The following is a 23525-nucleotide window of genomic DNA, read 5'->3' as shown; positions in this document are numbered from 1 at the left end:
CACAAGTATCTATCTCATCTTGATAGGGTGTAATCATGAAATGTTGCAACAAATTTTGTAAGTGTTTAGTGCAAGTCAAAAATCTACACCCAAATAGGATGTCTCAAGTTGATATAGTAAGATTTCATCTTCATTTATTAAGTTTTTTTTTTTAATTTGTCTTATATAAAAATTAACTAATTAATTAATCTAATATTTTATTGATATAGATGCTTCAAGCAAAACTGTTGTACCATCAAGATGAAAACAAACATTTTGCTTTTGAACATTGTTGGCCAGTCTTACAAAACAATATCAAGTGGTAAGATGTAACTCCTACGACCACGGTGAAGTCAAGGATACATACACCATTTTTTCCTAATTCAGCCCCCAATTCCCCTATGGATAACTGCATTTCTCCTGAAAACAACAACAGTCTAAGTGTTGGTAATAATCCAATTGTTGGTAATAATCGAATCGGTGAGTGTAGTGTCTCTGCAAAGAGTAAAAAGCTTATGGGTAGGAAAGCTACAAAAGAATTATCTTGGAAAAATCAAGTCGTTAAAGCAGAAGTCCAAAAAATAAGTATACAATTGGAGACATTTAACCAATACCTTATTGAGAAGAAAAAGAAAAAAAAAACTGAAAAAGAAGAAAAAAAGATTCAAGCACTACAGGAGATGAAAGAACTTGAGATAAAAAAGGAAGAATATTTAATAATGACTATAGACATTTTTCATTTGGACCATCAGACGAAAGCGTATCACATAATACGAAAAAAATGAGATTTTTGTCAAGTGGTTCGCAAATGTCAGCAACCCAAATTATTATTTTTCCTTGCCTCTTGATGAATAATTAAGGGAGAATGTATTTTTTAATTTTGCAATGTCATTTATTTTTAATGTAATTTTTAGTCTTTATTTGCAATGTCATTTTTATGTTCCAATGTAATTTTGAGTATTTAAATTTATTTTTTCAAATTTTCAATTTCTTTTTCATTTTTTATGTTTGTATAGTCGGCTATAATATAAATATATAATTTTTTTTAACAAACAAATAAAAAAAAGTCACAAAAGATAAAAAATAAACAAAAATAAATTACTAAAAAATCTATATCCAAACAATAACTACAAACTTAAAATGAAAGTTAGTTGAGATTTGTTAAAATATCATGTCATTAAAATACTATTATTATAATTTGATAAATTATTACTATTTATTATCAAATTGTAACAATAATAATGGTATTATAACAATTGCTATGGAAAATGCTGTTAGAAAAGCTCCCTATTTTGCCCTTTAGCGCGGTGGTTATTGCAGTTAAACCCCTGTTCTATTTAATCGAACACATCAGCTACATCTGGACCGTCAAAACAAGTGGGACCCCAAAGAGCTATCACTTTCGGCACAGCACACTCGGCGCACATTAGCATTCTATCCTTTCTGTCAGCTACTTTTTCTAATCTATCCCCAGTTGCGTACTGTCCACTTACCTCCTCCCGCATTCTTCTTCTCTTGCCAACCCCGACAGCACCCTGTAGAAATTGTCAATTTCATCTCTGAAATTAGGGTTTCTTTTTTGACAATTCAACCTATTTCTTCTCATTCTGTTCTTCAATTTCAACTACAAGTCCAAATTAGGCTTGGCTTTTTTAAAATTATTGATTGGGGGTTATCTGCTTATTTGGTGTTTGATTTCTTCGAGACTTTGTGGAAGATTCGCTATAGGAGGTAAGAATTATGGGTTTTGTTGTTTTTGACATTTGATTCCATAGAAAAAGGCAAACTTGGTCATTTTGTGTATAGAAATAGAGTATTTTTTGGGGAAATTTGTGTTTGTTGTGAGTTATGATTGATGGGTTTTATTTTTTTGTTTCGATTTGATGCTGTTAAGTAGTAATTTGATGATTCAGGGCTTGGTTTAATTGTTTCGGAACAAATTTTTGTGTGTTCTTGAGGTGTGATGCAGGGGAGCTGTTTTTCTTAGAATTTGATTATGTTGAAGAAGAAAAATTGGTCATTTAAGGGTTGGAATTAGGTTCTTTTGGATTATATTCTTGTGTTCTTTGGGGTAAGACTAATGGGTACTGCTTTTCTTTTCTGGGACCTAGTTCTACTAAATAGGTGAAATTGGTGATTTTGAACTAAAACTCAGGTTTTGGGAGGTTATTTTGCTTCAGTATTTGAGTCCATGAACTTGAAGAAATCGGTGATTTGTGAGTAGATATTTGGGTTGTGTGCTTCTTTTCCTTGGGTTTTGTTGACATTGAATTGTGCTTGAATGGGCGACACAGACGATGATGCAAGATATCCACCCATCCCTTACGGTGTGACTCAAGGTTATGGGTCGGCACAACGCCTAAAGCTTCCCATTCGGAGTTCATCTTATCCTCGTCAGGTTGGTAATCAATATGTCAACGTTGATGATGATGATGATGATAATGAAGAGGTTGATGAAGCAGAAGAGGTTGATGAAGAAGAAGAAGAAGAAGAAGAAGAAAATGATGATAATGAGGATAATGCTAATAGACAAATGGTCAAAGTTGAAAATGTTGATGATGACGACAACGATGATGATGGTGATGATGAGACTGAGGATGAGGATGGAGATGAACAAAATGGTTATAGTGTGAGGATTGGAGACGTTGATTTAGAAAGGCACCAAAAGAAGCGGAAGGTGAAGAGTCTATCAAGTTACGAATTTGCTCCTCGAGTGGCTGCATCTCCAATGGCAACTGCATCCACCTCAAAGCCATCATTTGGTGGGCGGAATCCACTTGCTGATTGGACTGAACATGAGACATTTGTTCTGCTAGATGCTTGGGGTGACAGATTTCTTAAACGTGGTAGAAAGAGTCTTCGGTCTGACGAGTGGCAAGAGGTCGCAGAGAAGGTAACACAGGAGTCAAAAATTGAGAGGGCAGACACTCAGTGTCGAAATCGTTTGGATACGTTGAAGAAAAAATACAAGAAAGAGAAGATTAAGTTGGCTGAGAGCAGAGACACAACCAGCAAATGGGTATATTTTAGAAAAATGGACATGCTAATGTCGCCTGCCCCCAAACAACCAGGCCTTTCATGTGGGGTGGATTCGGGGGAGTTTGTTTTCATGAACCCTAAAGTCTATTTGAATCGTGCTAATGGATTGGATGAAATGAGGGATAGCCCAGGAAATTCAGGATCTGCAGAGGAGGAGGATTCAGATGAACTTCCACCCAAGAGGACAAGGATGGGCAAGGAGAGAGATGATGGAGCTTCGTTCAGATTGCTTGCTGATTCTATTCATAAATTTAGCGAGATATATGAGAAGATTGAAAACAGTAAAAGACAGCAGATGCTAGAACTGGAAAAGATGAGGATGGATTTCCATAGGGAGTTGGAATCACAGAGAAGGCAGATTCTAGAGAGAACCCAGGCTGAGATTGAAAAAATAAGGCAAGGTGACAATGAGGAGAATGATCTTTCTGCCGAGAACATCAGTGGGTGATGTATCTGCATCTGATTTTTTTTCTTAATGTTATTTAGAATTGGGCTGCTTGCTGTAGTTGTTCGGTATATCAGGCATTGTGTTCCTTTTTGGTTATTAAATTGCTAGGCAATAAACCACCAGGATGAATGTATTTGAAAACATTAATTATGGCTGAAGTAATAATCAAACTACATAGATTAGTGCCTTCTCTGTTACATTAACATTCCTTTAATAACGCCAGTGCTACTTTTATCAGTAATTTTTTCTGTTTCACGACATAATGAGGATATCTATGCTTTGCTGATAATCTGTTTCATTGCCACCCGCTTATTCGGTGTTCAAGAGGAAATTCAGAAGGTAATAGTGTGATTGATAGTCAGTTATGCATCATACTTATCTGATGGTGAATACTTAGAGGTGCATGAGAATTTATTCAGTGTTTTGGGCCTACTTTCAAATGTTCCTCTCAGCTATATGCTCTTTTCGCTACTTCTCAGAATGTGCATGCCTGATATCAGGCAGAATATATGGAACCATCAATTGCTTTCTTAAACCTTCAATTAGGAATAAACTTATGTAGTGCAGTGAGGTGCATTTGTCTAATCTTCTTCTTTTATATTCATTTTTTTTTTTTTTCCTTCAGTCATTCTATGCTGCTTTACTCCTTCCCATCAATTGATGAACTATTAAGTAGGATGATTCTTGTTTCTCTAAAAGCTAGTTCTAAAATTCGTAGTTGGGAGCAAAATCCTTAATTTCCTTGGAGAAGATGACTTGTGTTATATGTTAATCATACATCATGGGACATCTACCGCATGTCTTCACTCAAGAAATAAGAAAATAGAAGGAAAGTTATAGATATTGTTAGAGATAAGATTTAAACAGATATAAAATAAGGTAAGAACACCTTTATATTTATACAAAAAAATCGATTTTGTTGAAGGTGTTGTTGGCTTGTATTTTTTCTCTCTCTTTCTTCTTCATGCAACTAAACTTTAATAGATTTTCCCTGTGGGAAAGAAACATGTTTGTAAATCCTATTGTTGTATAGTAACTAGAGAGATGGAGAAATGAAATATGATTCAAAAGAGAAGCAACCGATAATAACCAGTCTTCCACCTTACCAATGGATGGGGATTTAAAGTGGATGGTTTTAGGCCTGTTTTCGGTGAAACCCTTTTTTCGTTGGTCAGTCCAACGAATTTCAGGGACATTGCCGCGATTTCAAGGAGCAGAGTTTCAAGGGTTTGTTGAGTTATGACAAGAGGTAGGGTTTTCATGTTTCCCGATGACTTGTTTTGATGTTATACTTTGTGGCAGAAAGGAAAGAGATTAGGAATGGAAGCTGCATGGAAAAAAGAATTTGCATCTCTCCACAATCATGGTAAGAGTACTCGGTAAAATGTGGATGTCCAGAATTTTGTTTTAGTGAAATAAAAAATAACCATTTAAAAAAAAAATTCCATAATAATGTAAGAACATACTGTAGATGTTTATCAAAAGCTCTAAAACAATGACAATGGCGTGATGTAACACTTGTCAAACTTAAATTTTAGAAAAACTTCTTAAAGATTATAACATATCGAAAACTTGTGTCAAATTTAATACAGAATTTGACGATGGTACAAATTTAACAAGACTCTCTCTCTCACACAGGTTCACAAATGTCATTTTCATTTGGCATTGTGCTATGAAAAAAACTACATTTGCACTACTTTTTACAATGTCAAAATAGAAGTCTTCAACATTACTAAAATGGTAAAATTACTAGAGATGATCTTAGTTGGAAATTGAAACTACTCTTGTTCAAGTAGATAATGTTTTGATAAAATTCCATGTTGATAATTTTTAATTGACACACCACAAACACAGTTTATATATCTCAGTGACAGATATACAAAAGTTGCTAGCTAAATCCCAAGACTGAAAAACATAATCATCATTCTTTACATGAAATAACACATCAGGGCATTGTTTTCACTCAATGTAGAACTTAAACTAAACAAAACAAAACCAAAAAAAAAAAATTAAACAAAGTCAAGCGTATAATTCTGCCAAGTTACCTTGCAGAAATGCACTATAAAAATTATTTATTCACTTAAATTCTACAGATCTCGTAAATGACAGTAGCCATATACTTCACTCTGAATTCACTTGCGAAAAGAATCGGTGCCTGATCATATATAACATATATGATTCTCATAACATCCTTTGGTAGTTTTACAACTAGTTGGTCTATCAACAATTTGACCTGTGAAATTCTTCATAACTTCTGCCCATTTGCAATTTAAAATGTAGAAGCCTCTGAGCAATCTGCATTCAAATACACTTTTGACAGTTGCAAAGAGTTTTGTGCGCTTTGGCCATTTATAATGGAGAACTAAGGGCTCAAGCCTCAACGTTCTTCCGCCTATCTTCACCTGAAATTTCACCACTCATCAGTACTCCAATGCATTCTGGTGCAGGTTTGTGCTCTCTCTATGCAGTCAAAATGACATGCTCATCTTGGAGTATGGACCATTTTCTTGTGTCTACTATGTCAATTACCTAATCAGTGTATCACCAAGAATATATACCTGAAAAAAGCATGAAAAAAGAAACTGTTAAAACGAAATTAACCTGACAGCAAAAATGTAATCAGATTTCTGAAATGGTAATGATATACAAACAGAAAATTTACGTAGGATTTTCATACAGAACGATGTGGCTCAAAGTAGACTTTAAAACAAAGCAATCATAAAGATTATTTACAAAAATTGCATTGCCACATCATTCTTGTAATGTTTTTTATATGAATTTAATGTATGAATAGATTTTCCTTCCTGAAATGTTCATGCACAATAGTTATCTAGCAAAGAAAGAAGTCACACCATGTACAAATCTCTCTCTCTCTCTCTCTCTCTCTCTCTCTCTCTCTTTCAACTTATCATGAAAGTTTAAAACGTGGATAGAATTTTTTTTATAACATCCAATCAAGAAGGCATCCACATATTTGAAATGCATACAGTATGAATTTGTGGTAAACTCGTCATTGCAAAATTTAGTCGATTTGCCATAGTTGGAAATTATGTGACTTGAACAAGATGTTCAAGCAAGATCCTCTCCCTCTCTTGGCAATGGAATGATTTCACAACAATAGCCTATGGTTTGATTATTTGAAGCACCTATCATGTTGGTTAAACCTTCAACTGAGAGGGGTCAACATAAGGATATCATATGACAAAAGTATTATGACTCGATTGAATTGTCTCTCAGATAATCATCAAAACTATACAGCTACTACAGGACAATACTAGATAACATGGAGCAAAATTGACGTATATTTATTCCCCGTGGCATACGTTACGCCCTTTTATATGAGGCAAATCCAATAGCTTCAAATCTAATGCATTCTTATCAGATTTAATATTTACTTATAAAATAATAATGATAATAATAATAATACATTCTTATCAGACCACCCAGAGCTAACTAATGCAAAAGAGTCTTACTAAATAAATTAAAACGAATATATCGTACCAGGTTTTCTTTCACAGTATTGTATCTGCACGAACTTCATCAATCTTACCTACTGCCTCGAGTATTGATGAGTATGTTATACGATCATATTCAAAACCATTTAAATGCATCTCTTTCATCAGCTTTGCAGCATCCTCAAACATGCCGGCACGGCTGAGACAGCCAAGGACAGTATTGTAAGAAACAGCGTCCGGCTTTATTTTCAAATTCTTCATCTTTGTAAACATCTCCATTGCTCGTTGTGGACCACCCGTCCTAGCCAACCCATTTAGAATGATGTTATGTGAATTTAAATCTGGAAAACAACCATTTTCTTCCATGGTTCGAAGCAACGAGTAAGCTTCGTCTATCATTCCAGCCCTTACCATCCCAGACATAAGCGCATTATATGCATAGACATCAGGACTGCACCCAAGTTTTTTCATTTCATTGAAAAGATCTATAGCCTCGGTGAGACACCCACATTTCCCAAAGTGCTTGATCATCACTGCATATACCCGAGCACTTGAAGATCCACAATTCTCCTTGAGTTCTTGAAATAATTCATTTGCAGCTTCATACCGCTTTGCTTTTCCAAGAGTGTTGATAAGGCTGCAATAGGCAGCTGGACAGGGAGGAAAACCCTTTTCATCCATCTCCTCAAGCAACAACAAAGCTTTCTCTACCCTATTAGTCTTGCAAAACCCATCAATAAGAATTGAATAAGTAAAAGAGCTAGGAGTAACACCATTTGCCTTCATCCTTTCAAACCATGAAGAAGCCTCGGATGCAGGAGCTTTGCATTCAAATAAAGCTTTAATAACAGTGTTATATGTCACCACATTCGGCGTGCAATGCAAGGATTCCATATCTTCAAAATGCCTAATAGCATCAGCCAAACGACCTGCTCTGCCTAAAATGTTTATTACATTGTTTATTAGCACGACATCTGGCTTACAACCCTCTTTGAGCATGTTCATAAAGATACTGTACGCCTCTTCGACCCTCTGAGCTTTTCCAAGTCCCTTTATTACTTCTGTATATGTATAAACAGTTGGAGCACAACCCTTTTCTTTCATTTTCTGGACCAAACCTAAAGCTTTTTCAACCATACCCAACTTGAAGTAGATCCCTATTAAAGTAGTATAAATTTTTGCAGTTGGATGTAATCCATTCTCCCTCATTTCATCAAACAACCTAATAGCAGAATCCTCGCGACCCAATTTCCCAAATGTTGATATAAGCGCGCTGTATGTTACTGTGTCAGGGAAACAATTACCTTCATTACACATCTCATTATAAAGCTCATGGACTTTTTCATGATGACCTTCCTGCATTAGCATCAAGATTATGGAGTTGTAAGTGCTTGCAGTTGGTTTGCATTTGCGACCTTTCATCTGGTAGAAGATGGAGAGTGCCTTGTTCACCATTTTAGCCTTGCCCAAAATTCTCACAATTTCAGATAAATCAGCTGGACAGATGAGGCATGTACTCCTAAACAGTTCCTGGATTGTCTTCCACATTTCTCCAACCAGTCCAGCTTCATCTAAACAGTGAATTAGAGACATGTAAGTGGTGGAGTCATGTTCAAAGTTCCTTCTCTTCCCAGCCCACCTGAAAAACTGGATCTTAACATTGACCTCAACATCTATTTTCAAAACCTCACGAACTAACCGATGATCCACTTTCAGCATGAGAACCTCCAAAGCCTTTTCTGCATCAGGCCCCCACTTAAATATCTTCAAAATCCTTATGAATCTCTCATCCAATGTCCTTACTGAGCGGTTGTTCCGTGACAGTGTTCGATTTGTGGGCAAGCTTGGTGTTTCATCTTTTGGACTTGACAGGCGGAACATTTGGACAATTTCATTTTCTGCTAGAATAATATGAAAAATGGAACTAAATGAGATTTAACAGACTCTAGGAAAAAAATTTGTCAAGACTGTTTGGAAAATGCAGCATTTGTTCAAAACAGTATACCAAACCAAAATAGATAATGAAAATCTTACCTGTCTGTTTAATTCTGTTACATAGATGAGGCAATGTTGATATTACTCGCCTTGAACCCATCGGTCCTGCAACCATTTTTCTGAAACCTACAAAATAGATTTCAATGCAGCTAGAAGAATGTTTTTGTAATTCTCACAGTATTGCATAGAAGACCATACAGATGCTTGATGTAGTTAATTTCATTTCATTATCAGCCAACATAATGTGATGTAACACTCACGGATTGATATGATGGAAGCTGGTTAAAATTTCAAAAAATATTTAGCAGAACTTCTTGAAGAAAGGATACCAAAACTCACCGATGGATAAAAGAAAATTCCAAAGGACACTCCCCAACCACTGCAACAAGATTCTTGAATATTAGCAAAGCTCTCTAACCCCATCCCCAAATTTGCAAACAAAAATTCTGGATTTGGCATATACAATTAAAAATTTTCTTATTACTATATGCAAATAAGCAAAATTTACTTTTTTACTCAGAAAAATACACAAATTACTCCACTTTCAAAATTTATTTCTAGTCCCAAACTGATCTTGAAGCTACCCAAATCTATGCTCCCGACTAGTCACCAAATCCATATTATCCAAGCAGCTGACAACTTTAGAATGCAGAAGTTGTCACAATATTCCCATAATTAAATTGAAGAGTATCTATCAATTGGGTTTTGAGGAAATGCAAAAGGTGAAATATAGGTATATTTATTCATATTTCACCTGCTTTTTTTTATTTCTCTTCCCAAATCCCCCAACCAAACACAGTCTAATGGAAACAAGTCAGTGAGGCATTTCGTCGAACAACAAACGTGCATACATCATTGAACAAACCCACTTAAAAACATTCATCATTGAGTCATGAATTTGTGACAATAGTTTAGGGGAACAACAAAGTTACCTATAAAAGACAAGAATGATTTAGGGACTTCGCAGAATTGCTGCCCAAAGAAACAGAAACAGAGTTTGCATGAATTTTCACAAAACACTACCAAACCAAGAGAGAGGAGTTCAAACTGATACTTAGAGCATGGGCTTCTTAAAACAACTTTGTTGGGCTATAGATCGCTCCACATACTTTAGAAAATTACAAATGTCTTTTATCAGAATTTTTTATTTAATAAAATTAACGAAAAAAAATATAACTTTTAATTACTCTTTTATATATAATAATAAAATTACTTGAATTATTAATTGAAATAAATTTCTAATATCATTAAAAACTGTTAATTGACTTGATGATTTATTAATAAAATAGATCATTTGTTATAAAATTAGAAATTTCAGAAGGTGTAATGTAATTTCCAGAATCACAAGTGATAAATCGTATTTTAAACAAATATCAAGGGATGTATTTCTAATTTATCCTTATTTATTTTAGTAAGATTCTTCTGTGCAAGTTACATTTAGACAGTTTGGGAGGCTTTTAAAATAATTTGCGTTGATAAATATATAAAATAAAGAGTAATGTTGGAATACATACATAAAAAAATTAGTTAAGTATAATATAAGTATATCTTTTTTTGGTAAACAAATAAAAGTATATCTTTTTCATACTTTAATTAGTGAAAAATAAAGAGTAGTATTGAAGCTACTCTTATACAGCCGGCAATTATTTTTTTAATAAGGATTTTTCTTTTAAATTTAAAATTTTTACAATTTTAGATTCTGTTTGAGTAGATAAAACTTGAAAAGTAAAAAAAATAAAAATCTCTAAAATATATTTTTGTGTATATCTTTACTGATTTTTTATTTTTTATTTTTGAATAATTTCAAAAAAAATTAACTTTTTAAATCCTTCAAGACTAGATAGACTTGATCTCCGTCTCCATGCGACAATGATTTATTTACAAGTAACAACTTCAAATCTACAATGATTTATTTTGTAATGTGGAGGTAAGAATTATGTCAACCATTATCGATTGCAACGATTGTTGGATCGTGAAAGATGTTTGGGGTTAATTATTTTAATTTTGGTTATAATTTTTTTATGTTAAAAATAATATGCCTCCCTGCATAAAGGTTTTCTTCCTTCGTGAAGGATTTATCTTCTTTGCATGGAGGTTTGTTTCTCCGTGCATAAGAATATTATCATCACTATGTTGAAACTTTCTTTATTTCTTTTGAACTCATTATAATAATGTACTTTAGATGACTTATTATCGAATATACAATATATTAAATCACTTACTTTTTGATAACAAAAAAAAAAAAAAGGATTAGACAAACTTGAAAATAATTTTTTTGATATGAACCTAAAATAATAATAAAAAAAATTCAAAAAAAAAAATTTTTTTTTAACTAATTCCAAACAGATCAATGTAAAAAAATTTAATTTGGGGCCCTTTTATCAGTTTTGGCATTGTAATTTTTAATTTTTCTAATATTATAATTTTTATTTAAAATCCATAACATTTCTTTGCTTGATCCAAATCAACCAATATCCCGAATTTGAATCAAAATAATTTTGATAATCAATAAATCCAATCATATAAGATGTTATACTTTTATGGGAAATAACAACACAAGATACTAAAAAAGAAAAATAAATATATTTGTTTTAATTTTGATTACTAATTAAAGAAAGAATGATTACTTTTCTTCTTTTTTTTTTATCAAATATTAGATATTCCAAAAGTTTTATTAAATTTTTTAGGATAAATTATAAATACACTTCTTGAAGTTTGCTTAAAATACAGATTGTCTCCTGTGATTTAAAAAATTACAAATACCCCCTTATTAGAATTTGTTATTTAACAGAATTAACTAAAAAAATGAAATTCATAATTGCTCTCCTATACAATAATAAAATTACCTAAATTATTAATTGAAACATATTTTTAACATCATTAAAAACTATTAATTGACTTGATGATTTATTGATAAAAGGGTCGATTTGTTATGAAATTAGAAACCTCAGAGGGTGGAATGTAATTTTCAAAACCACAGCGGGCGATTCATATTTTAATCAAATCTCAGGAAGTGTATTTGAAATTTACCCAATTTTCTATCAAATGTCTCACATGGGCGTAAGACCCATGTAAGAAATTTGATAAATTTTTTAAAATTTCTAACATTTTTTAAATTAAAATATTTTTATTTTGATATGCTTAAAAAGAGGGTACGAATTTAATGATAGGTTGAAGTATAAAATATTTGACACGATGGAGACCCAGATTAAGATTAGACTTCTCTCACGTTTATATCTTATAATTTGGCATAAATTAAATAATTAAGTGTACTTATTTGGGTCGCACCTCTTTATTTTTCTGCATATTTTTTCGTAAAATGTCAAAAAAATATTCTTATTTAGATCATTCAAAACAATCCCTTAATATGAAATTTTTTTGAAAAACTTGTAAAACCCACGAATAATATGAATCATTCACTTCTTAAGGCTAATTAAATAAAATATTTATGCAAAAAATCAAAATAATCAAATATCGATAATTATATATTTAAATCAAATTTTTATTACAAAAAATGGATGATTATTTTCAAATTATATTTATTGTATATTTCTTTTTAAAAAACAAATCTAATTCAAGCATAGAGTTATCAATGTCTTATCATTTCTAATCATTTTAATTTTTTATATAAACATTCTATTCAACAAGTTCAAAAAATTAAACAACTTAAATCATCAAAATCAATTTTAAAATAAACTTATCAAACCCAAATACTCTTTTACGTTGAAATGTTGACTTAAGAAAAAACAGAGACTACTATTTTTGTTCCATTGAGAACATCTGAACTGTGGTCTTTTCATCTTTCATCAAAAATCTAAAAAATGTAGTCATAAACCTCTTTACATGGAATGAGAGACTATTTTGCCTTTAGATTTGGTTGAAAGACTGAAATGACTGATAATTTCTTTAATAGTGAAAACATAATAAAGGAAGATCCCATTGCAAAATAGCTTCAAACAATTGCATTTGAAATGGCATACCTAAATTAACCGCAAACATCATCTTTGACATCCCTTGGTGTTGAAAATTTTGATAATATTGTCTGACATGACAGAGCTGAAAGGTGTGAACAAATCTCAAGCTGCAAATAATACTTAACCAAAATGGAGGTAAGAGGAACAATTTAGACAGACAAGGAAACAATAATTGAAAATTCTATACCCAAGAAAAACTCAAAAACAGTGGACAAAACCCAAAATAGATCCTCCTGATAAGGAAAGGAGACAGATGACACTTAAAATCCCTCTGCAAGGGTAGAAATTGGTCTCTTTTTCACACAAACCACAAAAAAAAGAAGGCAAATTTACTGTTTCCCTTACAAACCCATTTGAAAAACTGGATTCTAGAGACCTATCCCATTTAATGACATAATTTGATAAACCATCTGAGAACCTGGTAAAGACTGGCTTTACAGAAACTAAACAAATCTCACCAATAAAAACCCCGTACCCTTTTTTAACCATTGGCCCATCAAAGAGGAAAAGACATTAAAAAAACAAATCCACCAAATTTTGACCCTGGATTGAACACTTAAAGACAAACAGGTCTACGCATTTATGCTGCAGCACTGGGTGCTGTCTCAGACTTGTCAGTTTCCATTGGCTCCGAAGCAGCTGGTGGCACCTCGCAATTGGCAGCTCCAGCATTCTCGTTAGGGTTGCTGTTGGGGTCACTGTCAGCACCCTGAGGCGGTGGCTCAGTTCCTGGGGGAGGAGTTGCTGATGGCATTTCAGGACTAGCTGGCTTGGCCGGCTTGGGTTTCGTCATTATTGGCCTGCAAAACCTGTTCAAACAAATTCTACTGAGTGAATATCAACAGACTCCTAGCAAATAGTATTGGCACATTTAGAATCGCAAAAATTATATCAAATAGCCGAATAAAACTGAGATAAAATATAAAGGCCAGCATATATTTTACATGGGACGAGCACAAACACATTTTTAACTTGAAGAAGATTTGGGAAAGACCAAATATGCGGAAAATAAAACAACAAAGAAATATTCAATTCAATTCGAGCAATGTCAAACAACAAGACAGTACCTGTTGAGTGCTTCAGTCTTCCTTCTCACATCAGCTGACAAGAGAACTGGGGTCGCATGTTTGGGCAGCGAGTCCTGCTGCTGCTTTTTCTCCGTCAACCAAGCTTCAGCTTGCCCACATTCATTCAAAACCTACCACACCCAGAAACAAAATTACAATTTACAATCAATTTATGACTGCATATACAAAGAGAGAGAGACAGAGAGTTGATCTCACACCTGCTGCTTCTCTGCTAAGTCAATGTGATCGAATTTAGAATCATTTGAAATGGCAGCTTCTCTGTAACTATTGATACAATAAACAAGTTGATCAATCACTGATCCCCTCTCAGTGTGCTCTTTGTAGCGCTCCTCAATCGGATTGCCTTGCTGCAGATTTTGAATTCCAAGTCAGCCATAAAAAATATAGTAATTGAAGAAAATCAATATGCACAACAAGAAAAGCCAACCTTCTTGAGCTCATCAAGCTTGGCAATGTAAACGCCTTTAGTCTCATCCTCACCATCTTCATACAACCAATCTTCCACCACCTGGAGTTTAGCAATAAACTCTTCCCTCTCTGATTCAGTCACAAACTCTTGATATTTGTCGTGAAGCTGGAGAGCAACAAAGAAACTGGTTAGTTAAAAATATCCAAATTTGTCGAAATCTGTTTTATGGCAGGACATAATAATACATAATAATAATAATAATAGTACCTTGTTTCTCATATCATAAACATAGGCCTCCACAGCATTCTTCTTATCTTTGGTTTCTTCCATAACTCGATCCTGCAAAGCCATTTCAAACTCCTTCTCCACTGCTTTTTGCACATCAGCAGAAGCCATTCCTCCACAAATATGCTCTGTTACCGGAATATTTGTTTTCTTTACCTTTTTCTTGGGAGCCTGAGCCTGCACAGCAGAAAATTACTTATTTCACATAAAAGACCAAATAAAATCTACTTACTTGATTTCTTGTTAGTTGATACACAATAACTACTTCCTTAGGACACGATTAATCAATCTTCACAATTGTGGGCCAAGCATTAACCAAGCTTTAGCAAACATTGACCACGACCAATAAATGCAGACAAGTATGCATCACATCAATTTTCACATTGGACAAAACTACTCTTATCTTACGAACTGCATTCACACGGCACAAAAAAAACAAAGGCTGTCATCCCCTTGCCCCTTTCTTCCAGAGGCTAATGAGTGTATAACTTGCATTTAACTCTCCATTCAAATTTTGGACAGCTAGAAGGTTATGGAAGCCTAATAAGCATGGAGATCTACACATCCTTGCAAAGGAAAATATATTGAGTGTAACAGTGACACGATCCCATGTGGTGTCACCAGCCAACAAAAAGTCACAAATGGGATAAAGTAGACAACCCTTGTCTCCCATTAACACAACAATGTTGTGGTCCCTACTACAAATCAAGATTGCTCATTGGATGGTGATATAGCGACGTGGTATCACCGTTACATCCAATATTTACTCAATTAAATCAACTTACTTATTTTTGTTTCTATTCAAAAGGGTACTTGACCACCAGAGTCTACTTAGGTGCTACAGATTTACCATTTTTAAGTGTCTTATAGATCTCATTACCATAACCTCACAAAGAATTATGTAATCATTACTGTTGGCAAAAAAAAAAAATTGCAACTTCTTCCCACAATCATCAACCAGATTTGTGGATGCTTATCTTAACATTGATTTAAACTATCCATGGCAGTAATCCAAAGCTAACCGAAAGTAACACATTAGGGTTATGAATCTACTTCTACAGTCTTGTCAGAAAGAGCAAGTAAGCCATTGACATCATCCCCCACCCCTCGATGAGAGAAGTAGATTACAAGAAGTCCTTTCAGCTTTTAGCAGAGCTCTGAAACATCATTTTAGGTAGATAACTGGATCTCTTCATCACCCAGCCTAAATCCAAAGCGGTTTCTATGCTCCAATTAACTTTATTCAAGGCTCGGAAAATATGCTTCTTATCTAAATTTCCTTTTTCCCTTTCCAAATCCCTACCCAAATTCATGATCCCAACACAACCTAGGCCAAACTATTTCTTAGTTGATATAGAGCACTGCTCAATCAAAAAAAAAAAAAAAAAATTAAGAAAAATGAACTTGCAGTGCCAGTGGGCTGCAAACGAACCGAGTCGAGCTGAGTTTTACTGAGCTCGAGCTCGGCTTGATAAGAAACTAGACTCGAGCTCCGCTCAATAATTTTTTTTTAATATTATTTATATTATTTAAATAAAAATATTTAAATAAAAAATATTATTTATATTATTTAATATATAAATAATGTATTATACAATTATTTATATATATTTAAATAAAAATAAACGAGACAAGCTTGACGAGCTGAAGCTCAGCTCGTTTACTAAACGAGCCTAATATTCAAGCTCAAAGCTTGGCTCGTTTACTAAGCAAGCCGAGCCGAGCTGAGCTGAGCTGAGCTGAGCTGAGCCAAGCTCGGTTCCTGAACAGCTCAGTTCATTTAAAGCCCTAACTGCCAGTGGACTACATAGAACCATCTATGTCTCGACAGACAGAAGTATGTCTAAATCAAGTATCAGATGTAGGTCCCTGCTATACCATGACTTCCTTTTCAATTTGCTCTCGAGTCCTGATTTTCCAAAATCATATTTAAGTTGCAATCAAGCTTTGACTGAGAACTCAATTTTTCATACAAAAATCCATATTCAAAATTGGAGCTGACATGCTCAATGATTGTCGTCAAATTGCAAATCAAATCGTGAATCATTTTGCTGAAAAGTATATAATAAATCATGATTAGTGAATCGTAAAATTCACTTTATTTAGCATAATATAATTTTGTACGTGTATATACGTATAACAATGAATAAATATCAATATAACTAATTAGATACATATAAAACTACAAATATCAATATAAATAAATTAATGTTTTTAATTTTGCAAAATGACGTTTCATGTATTATGCAAACAAAGTGAATCGTAGTGAATTATAGAGAATCACAATTGAATCTTGTGATACACTAATAAAGATTCAATAGCATGAATCAAATCATTTTTGCTGACACTCATATTAGATTGAATTAATCGATTTGTGAAATCGTAACATTCTAGCAACCATGTGCTCAATTTTTATTTTTAATGCTCAAATAAAAATATCATTTCAATAATATAAGAATTACAACTTACAATAAGAAATAAATATCAAAGTAATGGAAGAAATTGTGGTTCATTACATACTTAGGTTTGTACAAGCCCTTCGGTTATTAGCTAAGATGCAACATCCGTCACAACACCAACATGACAAGGACACACACACCAACACAAGAGGATTAAGTGTTAAGTATGTTGTTTTTCAAAAAATATAGAACACAACACGTAGAGTACACGAGAAAAATATAAAACTATATATACAAGGAAAAGCAATTATTATATATCATGCTAAAAAGCACTGACACTTCTAAAAAGGCAACTCGTGTCCGTGTCCGTGTCCGTGTCCGTGTCCGTGTCCGTGTCAGACACCGACACTCGTTGGATTCTTCCCTGACACGTATCCGACACTCTTCAAAACATGTTCTATTTTTTAAAGATCCGAACACTCTTTGGACACTTGGAGGACACGTGTGTATCTTTTAAACACACGTGTCTATCGATTAAACACATGTAAAACTAATTATAAGTATGAATAAAACAACTTAAGGTACGATAATAAAACAAAACTATATAAATTTATAGGGATTAATGTCATATTACCTATGAAGTGTGAACACTCCAAAATCAGTGCCATGGCGGTGTCCGACACGAGAACACGCCGGGTACATGTACGGGACACGCCATCTGTAATTTAATGATTTTTTTGTAAGGGACATGGTGGGTACATGCGTGTCCATATGGGACATGACGGGGACATGGCGGGGCTAATTTTTTTCTTTTTCTTTTTTTTTTTCTTTTGCCTCTCTTATTTAGTGCTTTTGTGAAGAATATTATTAGATGTTGAATGCTTTCCCCTTCTCGTCTTAACTTTTGTTATCGTTTATTATGACTTTTTTTGTGAATGGATGATCTATTAATTTGTTTAAACGTAGTAATTATATTTATTGAATTAATGTTATTATGTTAGTGTTTATTAATTTTGATTTAGGATAAATGTAATATGAATCTACATAACACAAAAAAATATATAAAAATAAATAAAATAAAATTTGTCGTGTCCCCCGCCATGTCCATATCCCCATTTCTTGAAAATTGCCGTGTCCTGTGTCCGTGTCCGTATTCGTGGCCGTGTCCCTGCTTCATAGCATATTGCATTTTTTTATTATCTTTAAATAATATATTCATATATATAACATAGAATAAATATATAAAATTATATATTTCATGTGTATCCCTCATGTGTCGTGTCCGGCATTTTTTTAAAATTAGCATGTCGGCGTGTCCGTGTCGTATTTGTGTCGCGTCACGTCATGTGTCTGTATCCATACTTCTTAGATATCATGTAAAAATATTTAATTCAAATACAATAATTTTTAAAATCTAAAAGAATAGCATTAATACAAATTTATATTGTTTTTCTTTTATCATTGGTTTCCTCATCATTTTATTCAAACTTGTAATGTGTTTGATGTGTGTTTAAGCAATAGATGTGTGTTCTCCAAGTGTGTAAAGCACGTCCGAGCCCAATTTTTTTTTAAAAACAGTCATTTTGAACACATGTTCAATAGGTGTTGGGAAGAGTCCATCAAGTGTTGTGTCATTTCAAATAATGTCGAACACAACACGCCACCTTCTTAGAAGTGTCTATGTTGCTTAAGATTATTAGATGCCTTTCCTAATAAAAATGGTTGAATTATATTCTCTATTATTAAAATGATAAAGTTCTCTATTATTAAAATAATAAATAGAAGCTTAAAAGAATAAACAACAAAATTAACATGTGTGCCTGCACACTCATGTGAATGATGACTCACTATGAGAAAGTTTAGAACTGACCTTGGCATCTGTTTCCATTTGTACAGGCTTCTCTCCTGACTCTGGGATACCATTCTCAGCCCCAGGAACATCGGTATCACCTTTAGCATCTTGCATATTGACATCACTTTCAGTCAAAGCTGATGGAGCAGTGTCACTTGGAGCTTCATCTGTTTCCATCTTATTAGCTTCTTTTGCTGGCTCTTTAACAACTGGAACCTCAACTTCCTCCTCTTCCAAAAGCTGGACAAAATATCAAATCATTAAAAGGTTAATAATGATCTATTAATCCGCCCCAAGAATCAATTAAACTAGCATTATGACTTACTGTTGCTGAATCAATTGATACAATGCCGTGCAGATTTAGGCGAACTTTCACCCTCACTTTTGCCCGTTCACCCTTAGTGGATTGAAAAGGACCAATCTGTACACAAGCATAAACATTTATTTCAAGGATATTGTTTCAAGAAACCATAAAGTCCAAAACTCGGCAAATCACAGAACTGGAAGTCTAAAATCGACAAGCACCCTAGGTGGATCCATTACCGTATATGTGCTAATCTTAGCTGGTGCCTGTAATTCACTGACATCAGCATATTGAACATCTATTGTGAATGTTTCTGATCTGTACAATGTCAAAGCCTTAATGCTAGGTATTGGATTCCCCTTGGGGAAAACAAGAGGGCTTTGTTGATTATCTGCAACTCCATTCTGAGTATCTGGAGCAGCGCCTTTCCATGACAAATCAATGGGGAATGGAAAACTCTCATTGACCTTAAATCCCACAAACACAAAAACAAAACAAATTAATTTCTATTGAACAATGCCATTGCACATCCAGTTCAATTCAATCTATAAAAAGTAACTAAAAAAGGAATGACAGTTGATTATGAGTAACTTCCCTTCACCTATACCAAAATATACAACAAGAACAAGAAGGAATAAACTGCATATGCAACAAACTAAATATGCATGATATGACAAAGTTCCTTTTATAAGTTTTAAAGAGAGGTCATATATTTCCATTAAGAAAAAAAGGATAGAAAATAAAAGAAATCAAATGGTTCATTCGATTAAAAACAAGTAAATAACTTGGATCTCAAACTTGATGATAAAGAATGCGGAATGGCAAGCTTTGAAGAATAAATGTCATGTACTTCAAACCAGGTCTTTGTTTGTTTGTTAGTTCGTTAAAAGGTTCATGCCTTGGCATTAGTACGCACTAAAAGTTGTACTATTTTAAATAGCATGTCTTGTGTATTAAATTATTGAATAGTTTGGTTAACCTTATCTCTGGACTCCGAAGGGTCTTTTGTCTTAATTGCTGTATAGCATCTGAAATTTGTAGGAGGCATGCTTGATTAACTTGAAACACATCCAGTAGTAATTTTAAGAGACATCTTCCTTTATGTGGTAGAGAATCATGATGAAATCATGAAATTATTTTTATATTTAGATGAGTGGAAACAGACAAACAAAAATATAACCCAATATAATCAGTGAGAAGCATCTTTACCTGGAATTCCCGCACTTTAAATGTGGGACTGAGGATTGCACACTCTAAAGCACAGCCTTTGGCAACACATTCACTCGCATTCATAGTTCGCCTAGGCTCCTTGCCAAAGAACTCTGTCAATATCTTAATTATGGCAGGAACCCGAGAGCCGGAACCAACAACCTCAACAGCATGAATATTCTCAACAGTCAGTCCAGCATCTGAAAGAGCCTTCTCCAACGGCTTCCTCACGCGTTCCAAAATCGGAATACTAATTTTTTCAAACTCTTCTCTCTTGATGAAACCCCTAACATCCTTTTCATCCATCAAGCACTCTATATTCAAAGGTGCCTCTGGGTTTGCACTAAGAACTTTCTTCAGTTTTTCACAAGCAGCACGAAGCCTGAGGCAGGCCCTAGCATTCTGGTATACATCAATCTTGTACTCTTCCTTGAACTTTGCAGCAAAGTACTGGAATAGAACTTCATCAAAATCTCTGCCACCTAAAGATCGATCGAATGAATGGGCCAATATCTTCAGCTGGCCTTTCTTGAAGCCAGCTATACAAACTTGCAAACTAGCATGACCAACGTCAACAAATGCAACATTTAGTTGGTCATTCTCGGGTAAATCTGTCTTATAAATTCCAAATGCCAAAGCAGTTGCAGTGGTCTCATGAAGTAATCGGAGAGGGTGCAAACCTGCGATAGTAGCTGCATCTAAAACAGCTCTTCTTTGAAGGTCAGTGAAATAAACAGGTATCCCAATACAACAATCCACAACTGCAGCATTCAAATTCTTCTCCGCTATAGTCTTCATATTTGAGAACACCATTGCTAATAGTTGGGTAGGTGTAAATGACCTTGTATCTCCCAAATACTGCGCATGAATCAATGGGTATCCATCAGGGCCTTCAGTCACGGCAAAGGGCATTGCCTCGAGATCTTGTTGTAGCTCAGGATCAGAAAACTGCCGCCCAATCAGACGCTTTATCTGAGAAATTGTATTCTTTGGATTCATCATACTTGACGCAGCCCCAGCAGTTCCAAGGAAGCGCTGTCTTTCACCAAAACATACAATAGCGGGAGTCTCGCGCTTTGATTCGTCATTGAGTACAACATCAATTCCTCTTTGCCTTGCAACGGCAACAACACAGCTCTCGTTCCCAAAATCAAAACCAACCACACTCATTTTCAAACAACAAGATTCACTTTGGCGCACACAATCACTCTATCCCCGAATAGACAACGGCCTAAAAAAACCAAATAAAACCCCATTTAATTCAATTCCATCAAAAGTAAAAAATAAAAAAAGCCATTAATACAAAGTTGGAAAAAATTAGCACAAAAACAAGTACTCCTATGTGCTGATTTTTTTTAGACAACGGCCTAAAAAAAACCAAATAAAACCCCATTTAATTCAATTCCATCAAAAGTAAAAAATAAAAAAAAGCCATTAATCAGGCTTAACCCCAATAAATGAATCACATGGAAAACTAGCAATCACAACAAGAAGTAAAAAAACCCCATTTAATGTGTACTCAGTTGCAAAAAATTAGCACAAAAACAAGTACTCCTATATGGAATTATTATAGTAACTATTAATCAGGCTTAACCCCAATAAATGAATCACATGGAAAACTTAGGCAATCAAAATCAAACTCAAATGAATGAGTAATAAACTCTTAGAAACTTAATTTTCTTCTCACTTGGTTCTAAAAATGTTAGGCAATCACAACAAATATGTATTCCAACATATATAGCACATAGTAATTGCTGTAATACCACTATCATTACTAGGGCTTTTTTATTTCCAAATGATTCTATATGATAACACCTCCACGTATATTTCAAAAACATAATAATACAGTTTGTTAAAGCAAATAATTGTTTCATCGATGTCATTTAAAAAACATATCTTTTACAGCACCAATGATTAACAATTCCAACCAAAAAAGGACAACGAACTTCTTCCCATAAATCGCGTAAGAGTAATTGAATCTAGAGAAAGATACGAAACCAGAGATCTGAGAATTCTAGAGAGAGAGAGAGAGAGAGAGAGAGAGCTAGGGTTTGGCGGAGAGAGAGACAGAGATCGTACCTGAGGGTCGAGAGAAGGCTGTGCCTCTGTGTGGAATTTTCTGAAGACTCCTTGAGGTCGTCGAGGAGTAGCAGTAGAGAATTTTTATTCTGACGAGAGGCGAAAGATGTGGAAATTTATAGTGTGGGTTGGATTAAGAGTGCGTGCGCTTTTGTTCAACCAGGTTGCTCCCAGAGGTGTCTAGAGACATACTCTGCTGCCGCTTCTAGAAGGATCTTATTTTGGACTACCTCTTCTGGTCTTTGGACCATACCACCAAATGAATATGGATCTCATTGTGGTTTGATGATATGGGCTGGGTTGAACTGGGCTTGGATTCAGTCATGGTGAGGCCTAGGGCTTTATTTGATATACTTACAAAATTATTTAGTATGCTGAATTTGCTATTAAATTATTTAGAGTTTTTTTTTCACAAATTATTTTTCAAGGTAAAGTCATAATTTGTGATACACATAAATAATAAACAAATCAATTCAAAGAAAATCCCCTAATCTCTTCTTCTTTTCTCATCTACGGTATTCTCTTTCTTTTTTTCTCTTCCTAACTCTCCGTCATTGGCAAATATTGAAGAAGAAGGACATTGTTTCATCTCCATAACTAAATAAATTCCTCATTTTTTATTATTATTATTTTTTTTTTGTTGATTACATTTTTCATTGTTTGAGATAGTGGTTGTCAACTTTTCAAAACTACAATTGTTGATTTCAATTTATGATCTTCGCTAAAGTCGTTCGGCCTTAATATGCCGAACATATTGCCTTTGTTTGGCGATACAGAGCTGAACAAAAACATGCGCAATTTGTTCGTCTCTGAAATGTCGAACAATGTTGATGTAAAATAAGCAAAATGTGTTTTTACGTAAAAAAAAAAAATACAAAAATCAAGAATTATTTTTGATATTTATGTGAATACTTATCTCATCTTTGATGCATTATTTCAAAAAATATTTTTGATTATTATTCTCATTCATTGTTTGATTTTGTTTAAATTTTCTTCTATTTACAAATAAC

The 23525-nt window shown here is 33.9% G+C and overlaps 3 protein-coding genes across 14 annotated transcripts; 1 reads left to right on the top strand and 2 right to left on the bottom strand.

The window, feature by feature from the left end:
• Nucleotides 1-1441: 1441 nt before the first annotated feature.
• On the top strand, nt 1442-3663 carry LOC114308638 (trihelix transcription factor ENAP2). 2 transcript variants are annotated; one of them, XM_028254265.2, is made up of 2 exons: nt 1442-1710; nt 1949-3663. In XM_028254265.2, exon 2 carries the CDS (start codon nt 2261-2263, stop codon nt 3464-3466), a length of 1206 nt encoding a protein of 401 aa, XP_028110066.2. In that variant the 5' UTR covers nt 1442-1710; nt 1949-2260; the 3' UTR covers nt 3467-3663. The 2 variants fall into 2 exon arrangements, with proteins under 2 accessions (XP_028110066.2, XP_028110065.2); XM_028254264.2 differs by having other exon boundaries at nt 1938-3663.
• Nucleotides 3664-5372: 1709 nt separating this feature from the next.
• On the bottom strand, nt 5373-13699 carry LOC114308636 (Pentatricopeptide repeat (PPR-like) superfamily protein). Of its 11 annotated transcripts, none has more exons than XM_028254262.2 (5): nt 12897-13699; nt 9256-9362; nt 8956-9042; nt 6968-8819; nt 5373-6024 (listed from the first exon to the last, which is right to left on the bottom strand). In XM_028254262.2, the coding sequence occupies exons 3-4, from the start codon at nt 9029-9031 to the stop codon at nt 6979-6981; spliced, it is 1917 nt and encodes a 638-aa protein (XP_028110063.2). In that variant the 5' UTR covers nt 9032-9042; nt 9256-9362; nt 12897-13699; the 3' UTR covers nt 5373-6024; nt 6968-6978. The 11 variants fall into 11 exon arrangements, with proteins under 11 accessions (XP_028110063.2, XP_082722101.1, XP_082722102.1 ...); XM_082865975.1 differs by having other exon boundaries at nt 6968-8822; nt 12897-13580; XM_082865976.1 differs by lacking the exon at nt 12897-13699 and adding an exon at nt 9849-10024.
• LOC114308639 (heat shock 70 kDa protein 15) lies at nt 13053-22776 on the bottom strand. The gene is made up of 10 exons (XM_028254266.2): nt 22516-22776; nt 20437-21667; nt 19467-19694; nt 19249-19344; nt 18942-19163; nt 14655-14849; nt 14406-14552; nt 14176-14325; nt 13958-14088; nt 13053-13699 (listed from the first exon to the last, which is right to left on the bottom strand). The coding sequence occupies exons 2-10, from the start codon at nt 21604-21606 to the stop codon at nt 13471-13473; spliced, it is 2568 nt and encodes an 855-aa protein (XP_028110067.1). The 5' UTR covers nt 21607-21667; nt 22516-22776; the 3' UTR covers nt 13053-13470.
• Between the last annotated feature and the right edge of the window lie 749 nt (nt 22777-23525).

Source organism: Camellia sinensis, chromosome 4 (genome assembly GCF_055761805.1).
Source record: "Camellia sinensis isolate YWXY chromosome 4, ASM5576180v1, whole genome shotgun sequence".
Classification (NCBI taxonomy): domain Eukaryota; kingdom Viridiplantae; phylum Streptophyta; class Magnoliopsida; order Ericales; family Theaceae; genus Camellia; species Camellia sinensis.
This window is presented reverse-complemented; position numbering and strand designations above follow the sequence as displayed.

Bases quoted from the DNA above. Each gene is read 5' to 3' on its own strand.
- LOC114308638 (XM_028254265.2), top strand. From the start codon at position 2,261: ATGGGCGACACAGACGATGATGCAAGATATCCACCCATCCCTTACGGT.
- LOC114308636 (XM_082865973.1), bottom strand. From the start codon at position 12,927: ATGTCAAAGATGATGTTTGCGGTTAATTTAG. The intron at 9,043-12,896 runs GTATGCCATTTC...TCTATTTTGTAG, and splicing joins GATGTTTGCGGTTAATTTAG to GTTTCAGAAAAATGGTTGCA. The intron at 8,823-8,955 runs GTAAGATTTTCA...ATATTATTCTAG, and splicing joins TAACAGAATTAAACAGACAG to CAGAAAATGAAATTGTCCAA.
- LOC114308639 (XM_028254266.2), bottom strand. From the start codon at position 21,606: ATGAGTGTGGTTGGTTTTGATTTTGGGAACGAGAGCTGTGTTGTTGCC. The intron at 19,164-19,248 runs GTAAGTCATAAT...TATTTTGTCCAG, and splicing joins TATCAATTGATTCAGCAACA to CTTTTGGAAGAGGAGGAAGT. The intron at 14,850-18,941 runs GTCAGTTCTAAA...TCTGCTGTGCAG, and splicing joins AAATGGAAACAGATGCCAAG to GCTCAGGCTCCCAAGAAAAA.